The following is a 21,634-nucleotide window of genomic DNA, read 5'->3' as shown; positions in this document are numbered from 1 at the left end:
TTGTATGTAGTATATATGTATGTTGCATGCATGTAGTATATATGCAGTATATATGTAGTATGCATGTTGCATGCATGTGGTATATATGTAATATGTATGTAGCATGTATGTAGTATGTAGCATGTATGTAGTATGTATGTTGCATGTAGTGTGTATGTATGTAGCATGTATGTAGTATGTATGTTGCATGTATGTAGCATGTAGTGTGTATGTATGTAGCATGTATGTAGCATGTAGTGTGTATGTTGCATGTATGTAGCATGTAGTATATATGTAGTATGTATGTTACATGTAGTATATATAGTATATATGTAGTATGCATGTTGCATGCATGTAGTATATATGTTGTATGTATGTTGCATGCATGTAGTATATATGTATTATGTATGTAGTATGTATGTAGCATGTATGTAGTATGTATGTTGCATGTATGTAGCATGTAGTATATATGTATTATGTATGTAGTATGTAGCATGTATGTAGCATGCATGTAGTATGTAGCATGTATGTAGTATGCATGTTGCATGTAGTATATATGTATGTATGTTACATGTAGTATATATGTAGTATGCATGTTGTATGTATGTAGCATGTAAATTTTTTTTTTTTTTTTTTTTTACATTCAACACATTAGCCGGATGATGGGACTACTACTGTCCCATCATTGGCTAATGTGTCAATCACGGTCAAGGTAGCAGGCATCGCCCGATGGGAATTGTAGTTCCATCGGACGATGCCTGCACAGACCCCCGGAGCCTGCACAGCCCACCGGCAGGCCGGCACAGCCCCCCGGCAGGCCGGCACAGACCACCGGAGCCTGCACAGCTCCCCGGCAGGCCGGCACAGACCCCCGGAGCCTGCACAGACCACCGGCAGGCCGGCACAGACCACCGGAGCCTGCACAGACCACCGGCAGGCCGGCACAGACCCCCGGAGCCTGCACAGGCCACCGGCAGGCCGGCACAGCCCCCCGGCAGGCCTGCACAGACCACCGGAGCCTGCACAGACCACCGGCAGGCCTGCACAGACCACCGGAGCCTGCACAGACCCCCCGGCAGGCCGGCACAGCCCCCCGAAAGGCCCGTACAGACCCCAGAGAGGCTGTACAAGGCAAAAATAGGGTTTTTCTTATTCCAATACCGGAAGTCCCATAGACTTGAATGGGACTTCCGGTATCGGAATCGGCGATACCCGATATTTTTTTTAGATCGGCCGATACCATCCGATACGATACTTTTAAGTATCGGATGGTATCGCTCAACACTATTTATGAGAGAAAACTAGAAATTGGCATGTGCATATGTATTCACCCCTTTTGCGATGAAGCCCCTAAACATTTTGGTGCAAGCAATGACTTTTATAAGTCACATGCTTAGTGAAAGGAAGTCCGCCCATGTGTAATCTAAGTGTCATATGGGCTGTCAGTATTCACAACTTTTCTGAAAGGCCACAGAGACTGCAGAACCATTAAGCAAGAAGCATCACTAACAAACAACACCATCAAGACCAAGGAGATCTCTAAACAAGTCAGGGACAAAGTTTTTGAGAAGAACAAGTCAGGGTTGGCTTATAAAAAAATATCCCAAGGATATATCTGCAAGGAGGGCATTAATCAAAGAGGCAGCACAGAAACCAAAGGCAACCCTGAAGGAGCTGCAGAGTTCCCAAGCAGGGACTGGAGTATCTGTGTACATGACCACAATAAGGCTGTGATCACACATGCGAGAAACTCGGACTAGTCTCGCATCTTAATACCCGGCATTGCCGCCGACACTCGGGAGTGGAGTGTGCGGCTGCATAGAAATAAATGCAGCCGCACGCTCCGCTCCCAAGTGCCGGCGGCAGTGCCGGGTATTGACGTGCGAGACTCGTCAGAGTTTCTCGCAAGTCCAACCCCGGCCTAAGCCATACACTCCCGTGGCCTTTATGGAAGAGTGGGCAGAAAAAAGCCTTTACCTACACACAACAATTGTAAGGCTCGATTTGAGTTTGCCAAAAGACATGTGGGAGACTCCCCAAATACATGGAGGAAGGTGCTGTGGTTAGATGAAACTAAAATGAACTTTTTGGCCACCAAGGTAAATGCTATGTCTGGCACCAAAGCAACACTGCTCATCACCCCCCAAGAACACCATCCCTGGCAGCAGAGAAAGGGAAAAAGGTCACAGTCAAGGGGAAAATGGATGTTGCGAAATACAGGGATATTCTTGCGCAAAACCTGTTTCAGTCTGACAGTGATTTGATACTGGGATGAAGGTTCACCTTCCAACAAGACAATGATCCAAAGCATACTGCTAAAGCAACACTTGAGTGGTTTAAGGGGAAACATGTAAATGTTATAGAGTGGCCTAGACAAAGCCCAGACCTCAATCCAGTTGAGAATCTGTGGTGAGACTTTAAGATAAATACTTTCCTCTGGTGAACAGCAAACTTGAAGGAGCTGAAGCAGTTTGCCTTGAGGAACGGGAGAAAAATCCTAGTGGCAAGATGTAGGACGCTCATAGGGATTTATCCAAAATGACTTGCAAATGTAATTAGCGCAAAAGGAGGTTCTACAAAGGCTCTACAAAGTACTGACTTTAGGGGGTGAATAGTTATGCACACTGACATTTTCAGTTATTTTGTCCTATTTGTTTTTTGCTCACAATAAAAAGAAAAAATGTTCACAGTTGTAGGCATGTTCTTTACATTAACTGATGCAAGCCCTCAAAAAAAACTTGTGAAATTCCAGGTTGTGAGGTAAAAAAACATGAAAAATGCCAAGGAGGGTGAACACTTTTGCAAGCTACTCTATGTAATGGCTATGTGGAAGCTCATACTGTAATAGGGGGCTGTGTATGGCTCATATTGTATGTAGGGGGCTCTGTGTGGGGTTCATACTGTATATAGGGGGGTGTCAGCATATTTAAATCTACATCAATAAGTGATATAATTAATAAAAACTAATTATAACTAATATGTTAATGTGAACATCGAACAGAATTAATTTCAGCCTATTGGTTCGGCCTCCACAACAGTTATGGTCTCTCATGTGGCCCCTTGGGAAAATTAATTTTGCACCCCTACTCTATTTTGTTTAGTGCTGTAAATAAGGGAAAAACGTGTGGGGCGCGCTATGCACGCCGCGCTATGCACGCCGCTATCTGTTGTTTCCCATCTACAGAAGTGCACCAGAGCACCTGTATGTTAATCACATGACCTATCACATGATCTATCAAAAGGGATAATGTGACATATCACGGGGTACCTGGGGAGGTGCCCACTCCTGCTAAACTGCCCAGGCCCTGGCTACTCTTAAGCCACCCCTGCAGATGACAATACAGATGAAAAATCATTGGGGTTATTCTGGATGAAAAGCGGACGATTTTTTTATACGCTCATGTGAACTGAGCCTAAAGGTACTGTCACACTTAGCGATGTAACAGCGATCCCGACCAGCGATATGACGCGGTCAGGATCGCTGGTACATCGCTAAGTGGTCGCTAGTGAGCTGCCACACAGCCAGATCACACCAGCGACATCGCTGGGGACGGGGGTCGCTACCTACGTATCACACTAGGCGATCCTGCGTCCTCCCGCCCGGCTCCACGCTCGTCTCTCCACAGGAAGCGCAGCAGGAAGCTGACGACGAGAAACAGTCCAAGACATTCTCGCGCGATCAGCGATAACCAGCGGGGGAGCCGGTCGTAGGTAAGTATCATACACAGCGATATCGCTAGCAATATCGCTATAACGTCACAAGTTATAGAGATATTGCTAGCGATATCGCTTAGTGTGACAGTACCTTAATGGAAAGAACTGCATAAAGACTCAGTTTCTTTCTGTATGCATAGGATCTTTGTTGTACATTGCGAGACTTTGTACTGCTGAAAATTTACATCAAATAACACCCACAGAGTAAAAAAAAAACAAAACCAAGGCACACCCATGCCGAAGGATGGAAAAAACAATATGGCAATTTAAAAAAATACTCAGCAGTGCTGCCAGAATAAAATAAGTTCTGGTTATAGGTCCTCTTTAAACAAAATGGAAATAAATGCAAGTTTTTTACTGCTGATGCCGGACCCACTTTCTGTTTCCACTGCAAGAACCTTGGAAATATAATAAGCAATAGTGAGGCCTGGCCTCAGAAATGATGAAATATAACAAGATTTCTTACGATTGAAAAATCTCTTATAAAGAACTTGAGGCCTGGAGATCTCAATTTAGCCCTTGAAGGTAGAGATTATGGTGTTTAAGATGATATTAGTAACGCAGTGTGCCTCCAACACTGAAGGTATAAATGAAATATACATCATACTCTATATTTGCTCATAACAACTAGTGAGATTCCCATATCATTATTCACTGATCTGCATTATAATAATTACATCACTTCTTACAATCAAGGCCCACGGCATTTTTCTCCACCTCACACGCCATGCTCTGAATCACTTTTGCGCTTCAGATGTTGTATAAGTGCAGGATCTGAACTCTAGTCACAAATTACATAGAAAACCCATTGCACAGTAGTGTTATACTGATATGAAACCCTCCATTATGGGAATAAATGTTTTGGGATACGTAAATGCCACTTCCGATTTTCAGAAAAACACAAAATGAAGGGAGACAAATCTTATAGCGCAATGTTAGCTACAAAGGTAGAAACCATCAGGGAAATGTTAGGATTACCTTTCGCTTCGATGTAGGTGTTTTCACGGCAGGTAAAGGTATAGAATTTGTTTTGCTTGCCTCCAAACTGGACATGTGCAGGTATACAAGTGCGATCTCCAGATAACATCTCCTTATTAAACTGTAGGTAAAAAGCAATTATATAAAATATAATTAGTGTAATAAATGCACACATTTAATATCAATTGTTTTGCTCAATGGGAACGTCCCAAATGAATAATCTTTAAATGGTTACATATTGCTAACCATATAATATACGCTTACGCTAAGTCCACCAGAATGGGACCCATTATTTGCACTGGTACTCAAGTTAAGGTCACGTTCACATATTCAGTATTTGGTGAGTTTTTTACCTCAGTATCTGTAAGGCAAAACCAGGAGTGGGTGATAAATCCAGAAGTGGTGACGTGTTTCTGTTATACTGATAGTTCCACTCCTGATTTTGGTTTACAAATACTGAGGTAAAAAACCCAAACACTGAAGGTGTGATCGTGACCGAAAAATGGGACTCTTGAGCAGTAAGGCCGGTTTCACATTTGCGCTTTTGAGCGCAGCGACGGCCTGCGCACGGCTGCCGCTAAGCCCCGCCCCCTGCCACGCCCCGCCGGTAGCTCCGCCTACCGGCGCATGACGCTCCATGCGTCCTGCATCCCCTATCTTTATCACTGGGGGTGCAGGCCGTGCGCAGTATGCGTTTGGTGGCGCATGCGTCCTTTTGACGGTGCGCCGACCAGCGCCAAACGCAACCTTCTGCAGTTTGGTTGCGCTCGGTGCACCGTCAAAAGGACGCATGCGCCGCCAAACGCATACTGCGCACGGCCTGCGCCCCCAGTGATAAAGATAGGGGAAGCAGGACGCATGCAGTGTCATGCGCCAGTAGGCGGAGCTACCGGCGGAGGCGCGGAAGGGGGCATGGCTTAGCGGACGCCGTGCGCAGGCCGTCGCTGCGCTCAAAAGCGCAAATGTGAAACCGGCCTTAGACGATCTATAAAGGCATCTTAGGCCATGTTCGTACGTTCAGTATTAGGTGAATATTTTACCTCAGCCAAAATCAAGAGTGGGACAACCAAAGTATAATAGAAACACGTCACCACTTCTGCATTTATCACCCACTCCTGGTTTGGCTTATAAATAATGATGGAAAATACTGACCAAATACTGAACGTTTGCAGGTGACCAAAGTTCAGTTCCTAAGAGTTCCAGAGTATTTGTGCACCTATTAAGTAAATTAGTTTATTGCGCTTTTTCATTGCGTTTGAGTGTTTTTTTTTGCATGCATTTTTTGTCTCCTGTCATGCTTTAAACATACATGCTCTGTTTTTGATGCTACTTGGTATTTGTCTTTGACAAAACTAAGGGTATGTTCCCACGGTCAGTAAACGCTGCGGGATGAACACAGAGGATTCACCAGCGTTCAAAAGCCGACAGGTGATTCCGGATGTGCTTATGTATGCATGTTTCAAATCTGCAAAATGTCAATTTCTCTTGTGTGTACGTTGACTTTTAGCTGCAGATTTTCTGCATAGAATTGTATTAGATGTGGAAAAGCACCAAAAAACACATGCATTTTTAGTGCATTTCCCCTGTGCTGATGTTTTGTCAAAGCCAAATAACAGTGAGAATTAAAAGCAAAGCAAGTTCATTTAAAAAATGACATACCAAAAACAAACAAAAAAGCAGTCAAAAATGGGATTAAAACGCATGTAAAAAATGCCCTCAAAGCACAATGAATAAAAAGGCAAGCATCCTAATTTACCTAATAAAACTCATTAAATACTTATCGTGGCCACAAGGCCTAAGAAAAAATATCTACATCATCACAAAGAGTTAAAACTAATGGGAACCTTAGTTTGGAAACGCTGACATAAATTACTCAAAAAGCCCATTCAACAAACTGTAGATAGTAGAGTTGTCAGTAAGCCCAATACTGAACTAAAGGGGTTGCCAAAGAAAGTATGGTGACTTAGAAAAAGGGTGTTTCTATAGTGTTGGAATTTAGCTATTTTGTACTAATTTGTATATATATATTTCCTAATTTCTATACGTAAACCCACTATTTTCAATTGTTCTTTATGAATTAGATGTTCCTTCATTAAAAGACTTATGTCTTACCTGAAGTTTTGATCATTATCCCTGCTAATGCTGATAGCGTCTGAGAAGGACCTGATGGCGTAGGACTTTTCATGATCTCCTAAAACAAACATCAGGCGTTCTGTCTTACCTACAACAGTACATAAGCCATAAAGATTTCTGGAAAAATATTTATAAACTAACAGTAGCACAAAACTTTTTAGACTTTATTTTCTGATCACCCCTAATTATAAATTATGCACATTATTGCAAGAAATTAGAATACATAAAAATGATCTAATGCTAACCTGGAAAATTCCTTGCCACCACCCCTGTGGTCCCACCAGTCTGTGGTAACTACACATATAAGAACATTTCACACTGGCTACAGTGTATTATCCAAGATCTTAATATATCTGATAATCTCACCACTGGAGAAACGAGTTGAGGGGCTATATGGACTAGTTCTGATGGACTAGCAGGCCACGTTTACATGGCAGTATTTCGGTATTTGCAAGCCAAAATGAGAATTGGGCCAAAAATGGATAAGTGGTGACATGTTTCTATTTCACTTTTCCTCTGATTGTTCCACTCCTGGTTTTGGCTTACAGATACTAAGGTAAAATACTGACCGAATACTACAATGTGAACATAGCCTTAGACTAACCAATTTAGCTGTAAACAGTCCACCTGGAAGAATGATCCAAAGGTAAAGAGAAGACGCACCCGGTTAGCAATATACTGTGTGCACGGAGTGTAGTCAGATAGAATTCAGCATTGCGAACACCCAAAAAAAATGATCACACTGCCTACATGAAGTCAACAAACTACAGAGGCGAAAGAGGACCACAAGGAATTATTCTACACACTTTGGAAATTAGCGCTTTCATTCGTCATCCTTCTAATTGACCTATCATCCTCCTTCCATATGTATTTTGTGCAGTTAATAGGTCAGCCTAATAATCCACCCGAGGCACATATAGTGTCTCGTCTCACTGGCCTAGTGATAGCACTGCTTGTAGCTTACAGTGGTGGGGTTATCTGATACATTGTTAAGAGCGTGGGTCACACACTGTAAACCGTGTGAACTGTTTTATATTTGTTATTATCTTTTAAGTGTGCAGATACACTCCCTCTGACACCTGGGGAACTAATGTTTTCACATTGACACTTGTATCCATTATTCTCCACCGGTGATGGAGGTGCTGGTATTATTTATTTTATTGTGGATATTGTTTATTAGTTTGTGGTAAGTGTCCTGCAGTGATGATATTCCAACCACATACACGTGACCACTCCACCTAAACATAGCTCTCAGCAGTGATGGTAGCACTTGACAGAATTTGCAAAAACTGATGGGACCACCAGAGCTGGAGTGGCTGGGAATTATCAGTTACCGTATATTTTATCATTTGCTTTGTGGATGATATCTAAAAATCCTGGACAGCACCAGAAAGTTGTACATTTGTGAAAGTAGTGAGTTTGTACAAAGTATTTAGTTAGTAAGAACAGTAAGAACCAATAGGATGTTTAGCAAAGTTACATTTATGGATAAAAGAAGTTACAACAATAAGAAAACTGACTGTACTCTACGCCATATATATGTATATCAACTAAAGAGTTAGGGCTCATTCAGTTGTCCGATTTTCACGTACAAGAGCTATCTGTGTTTTTCACGGAAAGCACCTGTGCTAGTCTATGGGGCCATTCACATGTATGTAAGCTTTTGCAGGCAGAGCGGAGATAGGTCAGATTTTGAGCTGATGAAAGTCTATGGGTCCATGAAAAAAAATCAGACTGTACATGGATGGCATACGACTGCAGTCCGACTTTCACGGACTGTCACATAGGGGAACGTAGAGAATTTTTTTTTCTTTCTCCATGCACAAGAGAAACGGATGACATCCAGTCCACACTCTGAAATAATAGGTCCATTTTGCTCATCTTTGAGAAAAACAAACGTCTGAATGAAACCTAAAATTAATGTCATAATGAAACATGTTTTGGAATAGTCATAGCTCATAACATGATGACCCTTTTGAACTTTGGTTGGTAACTAAGCCTGATGGCATCTATGAGGCACCATACCTCACACACTTTACTTGAGATTTGCAATTGAAGTATCCAATTGACGAGTCATAATACCTTTTAAAAAGAGCAATTCAGCTTCCAAGTCCCTTTGTTGAAATGCAGACAATCGACATATTCCTAATGCCATGTTGTACAAATTAAGACTTGGAAAAATGTAAGATGGATTAACAGATGATTCAGTAGAAGAATTTGCTTGAAGAATCAGAAGTCGCCCTTGAGAAAATAATAATTTATAATCATTATTGCAGGGGCTTTCTCTAACAATATAATGACATTACTATATTTTGTGTCATTTTTGGGAATGGAAACTTTTCCTGCATGGATAGAAAATTCAACCATGTGAAAGTATTTTCACTGTATACCTGGGAAAACAACCTGCCAGATAAGGAGGATGGTAAATGCTACTAGATGAAACAAAATATGAAATAGCAAGGAAATACCCATTCAAATTACTTTCCCCTCTCTATTAATGTCTATATCTAAAGTCTTAAATACAGACAGATATCACCATAAATCAGCCGCTTATTCCCCTCTCATCACAGGCTTGCTCGTGTGATCAGAAGGTACATACAGCTGTGGCAAAAATTAAGAGACCACTGCAAAATTTTCAGTTTGTCTGATTTTTCTCTTTATAGGCATATTTTTGAGTAAAATGTAAACTGCTCTTTTATTCTATAAACTACTGACATGTCTTCGAATTTCCAATCACTAAGGCTAGTTTCACACTTGCTTTTTTTTGCAGCGCGTTTTTCCCGCAAAAAAACGCATTGAAAAAACGCATACAAAAGCATACAACTGCTGCGTTTTTTTCAAGCATTTTTATGAGCATGCATGAAAAAAACGCAGCGTTTTTATGCGTTTGTATGCGTTTTTACCGCGTTTGCGTTTTTCCAACATTAGGTGGCCCCTCACACTAACCCAAACCATGACTTTACTAACCCTAACCCTGACCCTAACCCTAACCCTAACCCTGACCCTAACCCTGACCCTAACCCTTAACCAAACCATACTTAACCCTAATCCTGACCCTAACCCTGACCCTAACCCTTAACAAAACCATACTTAACCCTAACCCTGACCCTAACCCTAACCCTGACCCTAACCCTGACCCTAACCCTTAACCAAACCATACTTAACCCTAATCCTGACCCTAACCCTGACCCTAACCCTTAACCAAACCATACTTAACCCTAACCCTGACCCAAACCCCAACCCTAACCCTGACCCTGACCCTAACCCTAACCCTAAACCCCCTTAACTAACCCTAACTCTAACCCAAACCCCTAAATTCCATGGTTTAAAAAAAAAAACGCATATGCAAAAAAACGCATACATGAGCATGCCAGTGCGCACATATGCGCATCCATAGGCTATAATGGCCATTTTTAGCGCAAAACGTGCGCATATGTGCGCATGCGCTTTTTTGCAGGGCCAAAAAATGCAACATGCTGCGTCTGGAAAATACAAACGCACACCCCAAAAAAACGCAGCGCATGAAAATCGCATACATGCGCTTACAAGCGCGCAGGTATGCGCACCCATGTTAAATATAGGGGAAAAAACGCATGCGCACATATGCGTTTTTTTCCAGCGCTAAAAAACGCAAATGTGAAACCAGCCTAATTTTTGTATTTATTTTCAGAAAATGAGAAATGGTCAAAATAACAATAAAATGTAGTGCTTGCAGACCCCAAATAATGCTAAGAATACAAGTTCATAATCCTTTAGAAACAACAATACTAATGTTTTAACTCAGGAAGAGTTCTGAAATCAATATTTTGTGGAATTACCATGATTTTTAATCACAGATTTCATTTGTCTTGGTATGCTTTCCACCAGTCTTTCACACTGCTTTTGGGTGACCTTATGCCACTCCTGGTACAAAAATTTAAGCAGTTCTTCTTTGATTGATGGTTTGTGACTATCCATCTTCCTCTTGATTACATTTCAGAGGTTTTCAATGGGGTTCAGGTCTGGAGATTCGGCTGGCCATGACAGGGATTTGATGTGGTCGTCCTTCATACACACATTAACCTAGCTGTGTGGCATGGTGCATTGTCCTGCAGGAATAAAACAGTCCCCAGAGTTGGAGAACATTGCCTGAGCAGAAGGAATCAACTGTTTTTCCAGGATAACTTTGTATGCGGCTTGAGTCATACATCCTTCACAAACATTAACATGCCCAATTCCAACTTTGCTGAAGTGTTCCCCATTTTTCTTCGTTGGTTCGCCCTATCTCATCCTTAATCCGCAAAGGGGCTAACCCAAATGCTTGGTCCTCTGACGCAGAAGAAGCTTTCCAGTCCTTGAAACAAGCTTTCGCCTCGGCTCAAGCGCTTCATCGTCCTGAGGTTAATAAACCTTTCACTCTCGAGGTGGACGCATCCTCTTCCGGGGTCGGCGCAGTCCTTCTGCAGAGGTAATCTTCTGGACACCTCGTCACCTGTGGCTTCCTTTCTAAAATTTTCTCCTCGTCTGAGCGAAACTACTCTATCGGCTACAAAGAGCTGTTGGCCATTAAGTTGGCTCTGGAGGAATGGAGATATTTACTCGAGGGCGCCATGCATCCGTTCAAGATCTATACGGACCATAAGAACCTGGCATACATCCAGTCCGCTCAGAGACTCAATCCCTGGCAAGCCAGGTGGTCGTTGTTCTTCGCCCGCTTTGACTTTGAACTTAATTTTCGGCCCGGCGATAAAAACATTAAAGCGGATGCGTTGTCAAGATCTTTCCAGTCAACTGATGCTGAAGAAGAGCCTTCTCATATCATCGACCGGTCTAAGGTGATTACCGTGGCTCCTGTCAGGTTGACTATGTTACCTCCGGGAAGAACCTTTGTGGCTGAGAACAACCGAAGACGAATGTTGAACTGGGGAAATTCGTCCAAGATTGCCGGCCACGTTGGTGTCAAGAAGACACTCTCCCTAATTTCACGCTACTATTGGTGGCCATCCCTTCCCCAGGATGTCAAAGACTTTGTGGCTTCTTGTCCTTCCTGCACTCAGAACAAGGTACCCAGGCGGCCACCCTCCAGTCTTCTGCTTCCGCTTCCTTTACCTTCGGTTCCATGGCAACACATAGCCATGAATTTCATTACCGATTTGCCTGGTTCCTCCGCTTGTACTGTAGTCCTGGTGGTTGTAGACCGATTCTCGAAAATGGCCCATTTCATTTCTCTTCCCGGTCTGCCCTCGGCCCCTGAATTGGTGAAGATCTTCATTTCCCACGTCTTCAGAATCCATGGTTTCCCGTTGCACATTGTATCTGACAGAGGGGTTCAATTCACGTCCCAGTTTTGGAGAGCTCTTTGTGGACTCATGAAGGTGACATTGGACTTTTCTTCCGCCTATCACCCCCAAACCAATGGGCAGGTAGAAAGTACCAACCAGATCCTTACATCCTATCTCCGGTACTTTACTAACGCTTATCAAAACGACTGGGTCGGTCTACTTCCTTGGGCTGAGTTTGAATACAATAACCACTCCAGCAAATCGTCCACCAAGTCTCCCTTCTTCATCGTCTACAGACAGCATCCCAGTGTGCCTCTTCCAGTACTTCCTGTCTCGGGGGTACCTGCGTCTGACTCTCTATCCATGGAGTTCTCCAGGGTATGGCAGGAGACCAAAACTGCTCTTGAGAGAGCACGTGACAGGATGAAACAACACGGTGATAAGAGGCGCCTGGACGTTCCCCCGTATCTTCCTGGTGACAAAGTGTGGCTTTCCTCCAGATACATCCGCCTTAAGGTACCATCTTACAAACTTGGCCCCCGTTACATTGGTCATTTGAGGTTATCAGGTGTATTAATGATGTTGCATACAAACTGAAATTACCCCCTTCGCTCCGTATTCCCAATCCCTTCCATGTGTCCCTCCTCAAACCTGTGGTACTGAACCGGTTCCATCCTTCTACTGGCCACTCTCCTCAGCCTGTTGGCACGGGGGATGAGTCTGAGGTAAACGACATTCTGGCCATGAAGAAGATAGGAGGTAAAACTCTTTTTTTAATTAATTGGAAGGGTTTTGGCCCTGAAGAAAGGTCTTGGGAACCCAGAGAGAATATCCATGCTCCTCAGATTTTGTCTAAGTTTCTTTCCAGCCTTAGAAAGAGGGGGCGTAAAGGGGGGGGTACTGTCACACCGCTCCCACCAGGGGACGGGACCCCGGGCCCGTCGTCACCACTTCTGGTGCCACAGCCGCTCCGAGGGTCCCTTCGGGTTCGCATACGCACCTCTTGCTCCTAAGCTCCATGGTTGCGCTATGTTCCAGTGCACACGAGCGCTCTGCCCAGCTCGGTCTTTGGTCTTGTCCTCTCTATTATACTGGAGGACTTGACCCGGAAGTTCTTGTACTCATGTGCTATATCAGGCTACCTCTTCCTATGGGGGGTGCCTGATTATTGTTGTGCTTCCTGGCTTGGTCTTGTTAGTCCTTGCCTGGCTGTGTACTGTATTCAGGTCCTCGGCCTTTTGCTCTGTTCCTGGACTCTGCCTTGGGCGCTGTTCCTATACTCTGCCTAGCCGTACTTCCCAGCACATACTCCGTGCATACACTCTGCTCTGTGTTCTGTCTAAGTCTGCACTCCGGCGTGCTCTCCGCGCATGCTCTGTCTGACTCTGTACTGTGGCGTGCACCTTTGCACGCACCCTGCGTTACTCTCACCTGGGCGTGCTCTCGTGTACTTGCCTTGCACTATTTAGCATCCAGCGCACTCCTGTGTACACTCCTAGTATTTTCCTGTACTACCTGTGCTCCCATACACTCATCCTGTTTACTCTGCGTGTCCCTGTGCCCACGCTTTGCACACTCTGGCACTCTGCACACCCCCAGTTCCTAGACACACTCACTCATGTCTCCTGTGAGCCCGCCACCTGGAGCCAGCAGTCGTGGTACCATACCCCTTGGGGCTTGCCCCTGACACTCCCTGTATAGGGGGTGGTCCTTTCTAGGCCAGCTCACCCTGGGAAGGTTGGTGCCACGATCCAGAGGGTCCACTCCAGGAGTCGTCACAATTAGCCTGCAAATATGGGGTTAATCACCAGATTAATAGCGCTCTGAACCTGCCCGGCACTTGCACCAAGAGCCCCACCGCTAGGAAGAAATGACCAGCTGTAACCACACCTCCGACACTGACTGACAGCTTGCTTGCTCAGCATTAGGACTGGCTGTCAGTCAGTGCTGGGGGCACAGTTACAGCCGCCGCTATCTATACACAGAGTGGTGACTGATCCTCTGCCTTGACTGAAACCCAAAAGCTGCAGGAGGAATAAAGTTCTTTTCCTCTCAGCATCTGGGCTCTACGGGCTAGCGCCGGACAGGTTCAGAACGCTATTAACTTGCAAATTAATCCCATATCTGAACGTTAATAATGTTTTTTCACGTGACAAATTCCCTTTAAAACATTGGTAAAAAATCAGAAATACCAAATTCTGATTCTTGCACAAATAAGGAGAGGCTCTTGCACAAAGTTCAAAAGTGCAAGTAGCACAACAAACAGATGTTTTTCCATTAAACATCACGATAAAGGTTATATAGCCTTATCTTCATTCACAAATGATATTACTATTGCAGTAAATGTACAATTATAATAGTAATGTACTGTAAATCAAGGACTAAAACAATATTTTTGGAGAGACTAAATTTGTAACATAAAATAAGCAATAAGTCAGTATTTTGTTTGGCACAAACAAAAGTTACCCTGGAGGTGTGCCCAAATACACAATCTACATGACTGACATAGAAAGTAGTGGAAGGATAGTGTGGGGATGTGGCTCGCTTAGGTGCAGCGGGAGACAAATGTGAGACAGGTTCTTCCACAGTGCTTGCAGTTTATTCACGGCATAAACGCACAAGGCAACGTAACAGCAAACAAATAGCCTTTTAGCTCAGGCAAAATAACACAATGTCCGTAGTTGTAGACTCAGAGCAGGAGTCTCAGCACACATGGGAGGTTTAGTCCTCCCCACACACAACTCCTTGGTTCAGGAGCAGGCCACATTATAAGGCTGTAGCCACACCCACCTTCCCAGCAGCTGACTGGTCACCTGACTGTGACCTCACCACAGGTCCTTCAAACAAAAACAATAACAATATCTGTTATGCTTTACTTCTGCCTTACATTATAGAGACAAGCCATTTATGAGACACATATCTCCCATCGATTACACGACCCTTAGCCCTGCCACATACCTCCCCCCTCTGCCTAAAGCCGTGGGGCTTGGCACTTTCACCTACCAGGCAAGGGATTCTGGAGAGGGCATCGGCATTCCCATGTAGCTTCCCGGCCCTATGCTCTACATGGAAGCTGAAGTCTTGTAGGGCTAAGAACCAGCGGGTGACCCTAGCATTCTTGCCCTTGGTTTCCCTCATCCACCTGAGTGGGGCATGGTCGGATATTAACCTAAACTTCCGTCCCACCAGGTAGTACCGTAATGTGTCCACTGCCCATTTTATGGCCAAACACTCCTTCTCTACAACTGAGTAATTTCTCTCACAAGAAGTCAACTTCCTACTCAAGTAGAGAACAGGATGTTCCTCCCCACGTATCTCTTGGGAAAGGACAGCTCCTACCCCGACATCTGAGGCATCTGTCTGGTGGACAAATTCACGTTTAAAGTCTGGGGCCACCAAAACGGGTTGCTTACAAAGCGCTCCCTTCATTTCTTGGAAGGCTGACTCTGCTTCTTCGGACCAGCTGACCATCACTGACTTTGTCCCTTTAAGCAGATCAGTTAGAGGTGCAGCCATTGTGGCGAAGTTTGGGATAAACCTCCTGTAATATCCCACAATCCCCAGGAAGGCTTTAACTTGCTTCTTTGAGAGAGGTCTCGGCCATGTTTGAATTGCCTCCACTTTATTGATTTGGGGTTTGATCTCGCCACGCCCCACTACATATCCGAGGTACTTGGCTTCTTCTCTCCCCAAGGCACACTTCTTCGGGTTTATTGTAAACCCTGCCTCTCTTAGAGCGTCAAACACTGCTTGGACCTTTTCCACGTGAGTCTCCCAGTCCGGGGTAAAGATGACGATATCATCCAGGTATGCAGCAGCGTATAGCTTATGAGGTGCAAGGATTCTATCCATCGCCCTCTGGAAGGTTGCTGGAGCTCCCTGTAGGCCAAACGGCATCCGGACATACTGGAAGCACCCGTCTGGTGTGGAGAATGCCGTCTTCTCCTTGGCTTCCTGTGCCATGGGGATCTGCCAATATCCCTTGGTCAGATCCAAAGTGGTTATGTACCTGGCAGGTCCAAGTCTCTCGATGAGCTCATCAACGCGTGGCATGGGATAAGCGTCGAACTTGGAGACCTCATTCAGCTTCCGGTAATCGTTGCAGAACCTCCATTCACCATCAGGTTTTGGGACCAGGACAATCGGGCTCGACCAGCCGCTCTTGGATTCCTCAATGACCCCGAGCTTCAACATACGCTGCACCTCCTTGGAGATTACCTCTCGCCGGGCCTCAGGAATACGATATGGTTTCACGTTCACCCGCACATGTGGCTCGGTCAGAATTTCGTGCTCCACCACCTTCGTGCACCCCGGCAACTCTGAGAACAGGTCCCGGTTTTTCTGGAGTAACTCCCGGCACTGCTGCTTCTGGGCCTTCGATAGAGTCTCCGCTATGGTAACGGCTCCAACCTCCCCTTCTAGGTTGCCCAGCAAGCACGGAGTTACCGCTGGCTCTCTATCTTGCCACGGCTTGATAAGGTTAACATGGTAAACCTGGTATGGCTTCCGTCTTCCGGGTTGGTGGATCTTGTAGTTTACGTCTCCCAGTTTCTCCACCACCTCATATGGCCCTTGCCACTTGGCCAAGAACTTACTTTCCACCGTCGGGATTAGCACGAGAACTCGGTCTCCCGGATTGAACTGCCTCACTCTGGCTGACCGGTTGTAGACCCTGGCCTGAGCCTCTTGTGCCTGGCGGAGATGTTCTTTAACAATGGGCATCACCTTTGCAACCCTCTGCTGCATCAGTGCCACATGCTCAATGACGCTTCTGTGGGGCGTGACTTCGGCTTCCCAGGTTTCCTTGGCTATATCTAGGAGACCTCGCGGATGCCGGCCGTACAGAAGCTCGAAGGGGGAGAACCCCGTGGAGGCCTGGGGAACTTCACGGACAGAAAACAGTAAATACGGTAAGAGACAATCCCAGTCTCTACCATCTTCCTCTATGACTTTTCTCAGCATGCTCTTCAGGGTCTTGTTAAACCTCTCAACAAGGCCATCTGACTGTGGATGGTACACTGAAGTCCTCAGCTGGGAAATTTGCAAGACTCTGCACAATTCTCTCATCACCTTGCTCATAAAAGGTGTCCCCTGGTCGGTCAGGATCTCCTTCGGCAAACCCGTCCGGGAAAACACATGGACCAGCTCACGGGCTATACTCTTCGCAGAGGAGTTTCTCAGGGGAATGGCCTCAGGATAGCGTGTGGCATAGTCCAGGATGACTAATATATACTGATGACCCCGAGCTGATTTAACTAAGGGACCGACCAAGTCCATGGCAATTCTCTCAAATGGCACCTCAATAATGGGCAGTGGCACAAGAGGGTTCCGAAAATGAGATGTGGGGGCAGTTAACTGACATGTCGGGCAGGACCTGCAATAGTTTACTATTTCCTGGTGACACCCAGGCCAATAGAACCTCTGTACAATCCGTTCCTGGGTTTTTTCCACCCCCAGGTGTCCCCCCAAGATGTGTGAATGGGCCATGTCCAACACTTTTCGTCTATAGGGGCCTGGTACTATTAACTGCTCTGCCACCTCCTCCCTTATTTTCGTGACCCGGTACAACAATTCCCCACTCAACATAAAATGGGGAAACCTTGTGTCTGCTCCCGGCTCTTGTGCAACCCCATTAATGACGGTGACATTGTTAAAGGCTTCCCTTAGTGTGGGGTCCCTATGTTGGGCAGTCCCAAAATTCTCCCCGGCCACCCCTAACTCCGGGATGTCAGGTACAGGGGACCCTTCCTCTTCATCCCCAACAAGGACACATAAAGGGAACTCGTCTGCCTCTGGTGGTGGCGATACCTCAGTGGGGTGGATTGGTTCCCTGCTCTTGCTAGCACACTCAGAACCCATCCCCCACAGATCCCAAAACAGACAGAAATCCCGGCCAATAATTATGGGATGCAACAAGTCTCGAACAACGCCAACTTCATGCGACTTGGTGCCATGTGCCGTTTCAATCTTCACCCTAGCCATAGGGTAGTCCTTTGCATCGCCATGTATGCACCGAACACCAATCTTTTTACCCGGGAGTATGTTTAGAGGAAAACTGGCCCTCACAAGGGTCACCAAGCTCCCGGAGTCCAGAAGCGCCATTACTGCTCGACCGTTCACCTTCACGGGACACGCTTGGGGCCCCTTGTTAGGTAGCGAGTTCACACTGCAAGCTGGATATGCGTAGTATGAACTACGGCGTCCCATGCTGCAGTCCATCTGCTCGGTGGTCTGGGGACAACGGGCCGCTATATGTCCTGGCCCATGACACTTCCAGCAAATAACACCCGAGGGGACCTTGGGCACCGCCTCCCCCGCCCCTTTTGACCTTGGACGCACCACCCCTTTTTGTGACTCCGCCCCCTGCTGGGACCCCCAATATGGAATGGGCTGCTTCCCCAAGGAACCTTCCATCCCCTGGTATCTCTCGACCAGCCCAACCAGTTCATCAGCATTTTGGGGATCACCCTGGGCAACCCAAGTCTGTAGAGGTCTCGGCAGAGAATGCACAAACCGATCCATCACAACTCGCTCTACCATCTGCGCAGGGGAAGCCGACTCTGGCTGCAGCCATTTCTGGACCAGGTGCAACAGGTCAAACATTTGGGAGCGCGGGGGTTTGTCCCGGTGATAGGCCCAACGATGCACTCTCTGTGCCCTGGTAGTCATTGTTACCCCCAAGCGGGCGAGAATTTCCGCTTTTAATTTGGGATACTCTCTGGCATCTTGTACCGTCAGGTCAAAGTACGCCTTCTGGGGCTCCCCCGTTAGGTAAGGGGCCAGTACCTCCGCCCACCGCTCTGGCTGAAGTTTTTCCCTCTCAGCCACCCTCTCAAACACCGTCAGGAAGGCCTCCACATCATCCTCAGGGGTCATTTTTTGTAATGCGCGTCTTACCGCCTTCTCGACGTCGGTGGCATCAGCCCGACCTGGGGTTGGGGCGCTCGTCCTGCCCTCCTGGATGGCGGTTGCCAGAAGCTGCATCTGCTGCCGTTGTTCCTGCTGGCTTTGCTGGAACTGCTGCCGCTGCTCCTGCTGGCTTTGCTGGATCTGCTGTAACAACAGCTTGTTGGTTTCCTGCTGCAGTGCCTGGGACTGGACCAGGTGTTTCATGAGGTCCTCCATGATTCCAGGCAATGCTTGTTGCCCCGCTGCAAACTTCACCCAGGACATGCAGCAACTGTCTCAAGTCTCTGCTGGGACCGCTGCCCGCACGTGTACCACCAATTGTGGGGATGTGGCTCGCTTAGGTGCAGCGGGAGACAAATGTGAGACAGGTTCTTCCACAGTGCTTGCAGTTTATTCACGGCATAAACGCACAAGGCAACGTAACAGCAAACAAATAGCCTTTTAGCTCAGGCAAAATAACACAATGTCCGTAGTTGTAGACTCAGAGCAGGAGTCTCAGCACACATGGGAGGTTTAGTCCTCCCCACACACAACTCCTTGGTTCAGGAGCAGGCCACATTATAAGGCTGTAGCCACACCCACGTTCCCAGCAGCTGACTGGTCACCTGACTGTGACCTCACCACAGGTCCTTCAAACAAAAACAATAACAATATCTGTTATGCTTTACTTCTGCCTTACATTATAGAGACAAGCCATTTATGAGACACATATCTCCCATCGATTACACGACCCTTAGCCCTGCCACAATAGTTAATTAAAAAGTAACAAATGAAAGGACCACACTATTACTCATGGCACGACAACACGATAATGATCATTTTAATTTCATTATTGTTCAATATTTCAAAAGTGCTGCAGCTATTAATCAAAAAGTGTTAAATATTCTATACTTGTAGGGAACCGTGAATCACATTATACATACCAAGGAAGGTTCATGTTGTTGGTCCGCTAGTTACAATTCAGGTAATATGTATTATATAGACAATCTACATTCTTATCTGGTATCTACACAACTGTCCTGGACAGAACTGGGAAAAGGTGAACATGGCCCTTCCCCATCCTCATACATGCTGTTTGCTTTTCCAATTGTCAAGCCCCTTATGTCATTGTTCTACATCCATAAGGAAAATGTCTATCATGAAATAGTGATGACCATGTAATACGACATAAATGATGACCATTTAATATGTCCTGATTTTTCCTTATCCTTTTAAACTCAGGGAAGATGGACCAGTGGTGCTGACCCCAGCTTCCCCCCATTTATCACATATCACTCCAGCAGGACTAAGGGTGAGGTATCGGGAGGTGGTGAAGAAGAGCAGTTGGAGAAACCACCATTTCTCCAATGTCTGTCTATAGCTTATGCCCAGCTTAAGAGGAGCTGGCACTTGCCATAAATATATCACTTTTTTTACCATTTTTAGTGACGCAGTTATCCTGAATCTGACGCTTTTGTTTTGATCTTTTCTAAGGGAGTCTTCAGGAGGACCGTGCCAGCTTAGCTATGGGCCCGATTCATTATTAGTCTTGTGGTATTTGTTGCCATTTTTTACAACAAAAACTTCTTCAAGATTGAAAACATTTATTTTATTTCTTTATTTTACTCATTTATACAGCGCTATTAATTCCACAGTGCTTTACAGGCATTATTGGCACATGGTTCTTGTATTTTGAGCAAAACAAAAATCCTTTTTGTTTATTTTATTTTTTTAAATGGAACCTGTCAGTAGGATCAACCCTCCTAAGCTGGAGGGAATAGGAAGTTGAATAAAATCTGTGATCTGATGTCTTATTCTGGATAATTCCAATTTTTTTTTATATATTAATGAGTTGTTCGGGTCTATGGGCCAGACACTGATCTGCATGAGGATCTTCCTCCAGAGATTACTTTAAATGAATGGGGTCATTACCAGTGTGAGACACGGAAATAATACAGAACAGTAGAACTGAATTTTGTCTCATAATAAACACATTAGCAGCTGCAGCTCTCACAGCTCTGCTGTAATGCAACACTAGCACAACCCTGTCTGCCTGTGAGATAGAAGCTGAGAGGACCCTGCAGATGTGTCATGTACTGTATAATCACACACAGCTATGCAGCGAGATCAGGAGAGGAGAGAGAAGCCATTATATTTAACACTGGTAATGACCCACTTTATTTAAATTAAGCTGGAGGCATATTCTTATGCTAAACAGCGTCTGATCCATAGTCCTGAACAGTACAAAAAGGGTGGGGGAACAAGAGGCGCAATAGTGCCCTATCACTAGTGACACTACGATGTGAGTGGTGTGATGCAGTTCCACTCACCTATTCCAGTTGTGTGACCCACAACTGGCTTGAAGACATAACACAGTATCAGCTGCTGCAGGACCTCCACCGACCACTCCAAAGTGGAAAAACTGCCAGAGAATATGGGAAGCAAGATGTGCTACAGTCCGCGCTGCTGAATCCACAAAATCACCTGGGATGCAAGATGTTGTAACAAAGTACTTCTTTATTCCTTCCTACGCGTTTCGGCGCCCTTCCTGGCACCTTCCTCAGGGATATTACACCAGCCATAAGAGCAGGGAATTTATAGCCCCTTCCATTAGCAATTATGGGTGTGTTTTGTTTACATATGATGTCATAATGGTCATCACTGGGGGAGGGGCCAGCATT

The 21,634-nt window shown here is 45.5% G+C and overlaps 1 protein-coding gene across 5 annotated transcripts in view; it reads right to left on the bottom strand.

Annotated features, from left to right (window-relative positions):
* CFAP54 (cilia and flagella associated protein 54) overlaps positions 1 to 21,634 on the bottom strand; it is a 703,284-nt gene that overhangs the window by 92,136 nt on the left and 589,514 nt on the right. For all 5 annotated transcript variants that reach the window (XM_073556932.1, XM_073556934.1, XM_073556933.1 and 2 more), the window contains exons 58-60: positions 8,887 to 9,045; positions 6,784 to 6,892; positions 4,672 to 4,792 (exon numbers count right to left, since the gene is read on the bottom strand). In XM_073556932.1, the coding sequence (XP_073413033.1) occupies positions 4,672 to 4,792; positions 6,784 to 6,892; positions 8,887 to 9,045 (389 nt within the window). The remainder of the gene's footprint in view (positions 1 to 4,671; positions 4,793 to 6,783; positions 6,893 to 8,886; positions 9,046 to 21,634) is intronic.

Source organism: Dendrobates tinctorius, unplaced genomic scaffold (assembly GCF_039654945.1).
Source record: "Dendrobates tinctorius isolate UK_male_01 unplaced genomic scaffold, ASM3965494v1 ptg000241l, whole genome shotgun sequence".
NCBI lineage: Eukaryota > Metazoa > Chordata > Amphibia > Anura > Dendrobatidae > Dendrobates > Dendrobates tinctorius.
Note: the sequence above shows the minus strand (reverse complement) of the source record. Positions and strands in the feature narration are given on the sequence as shown.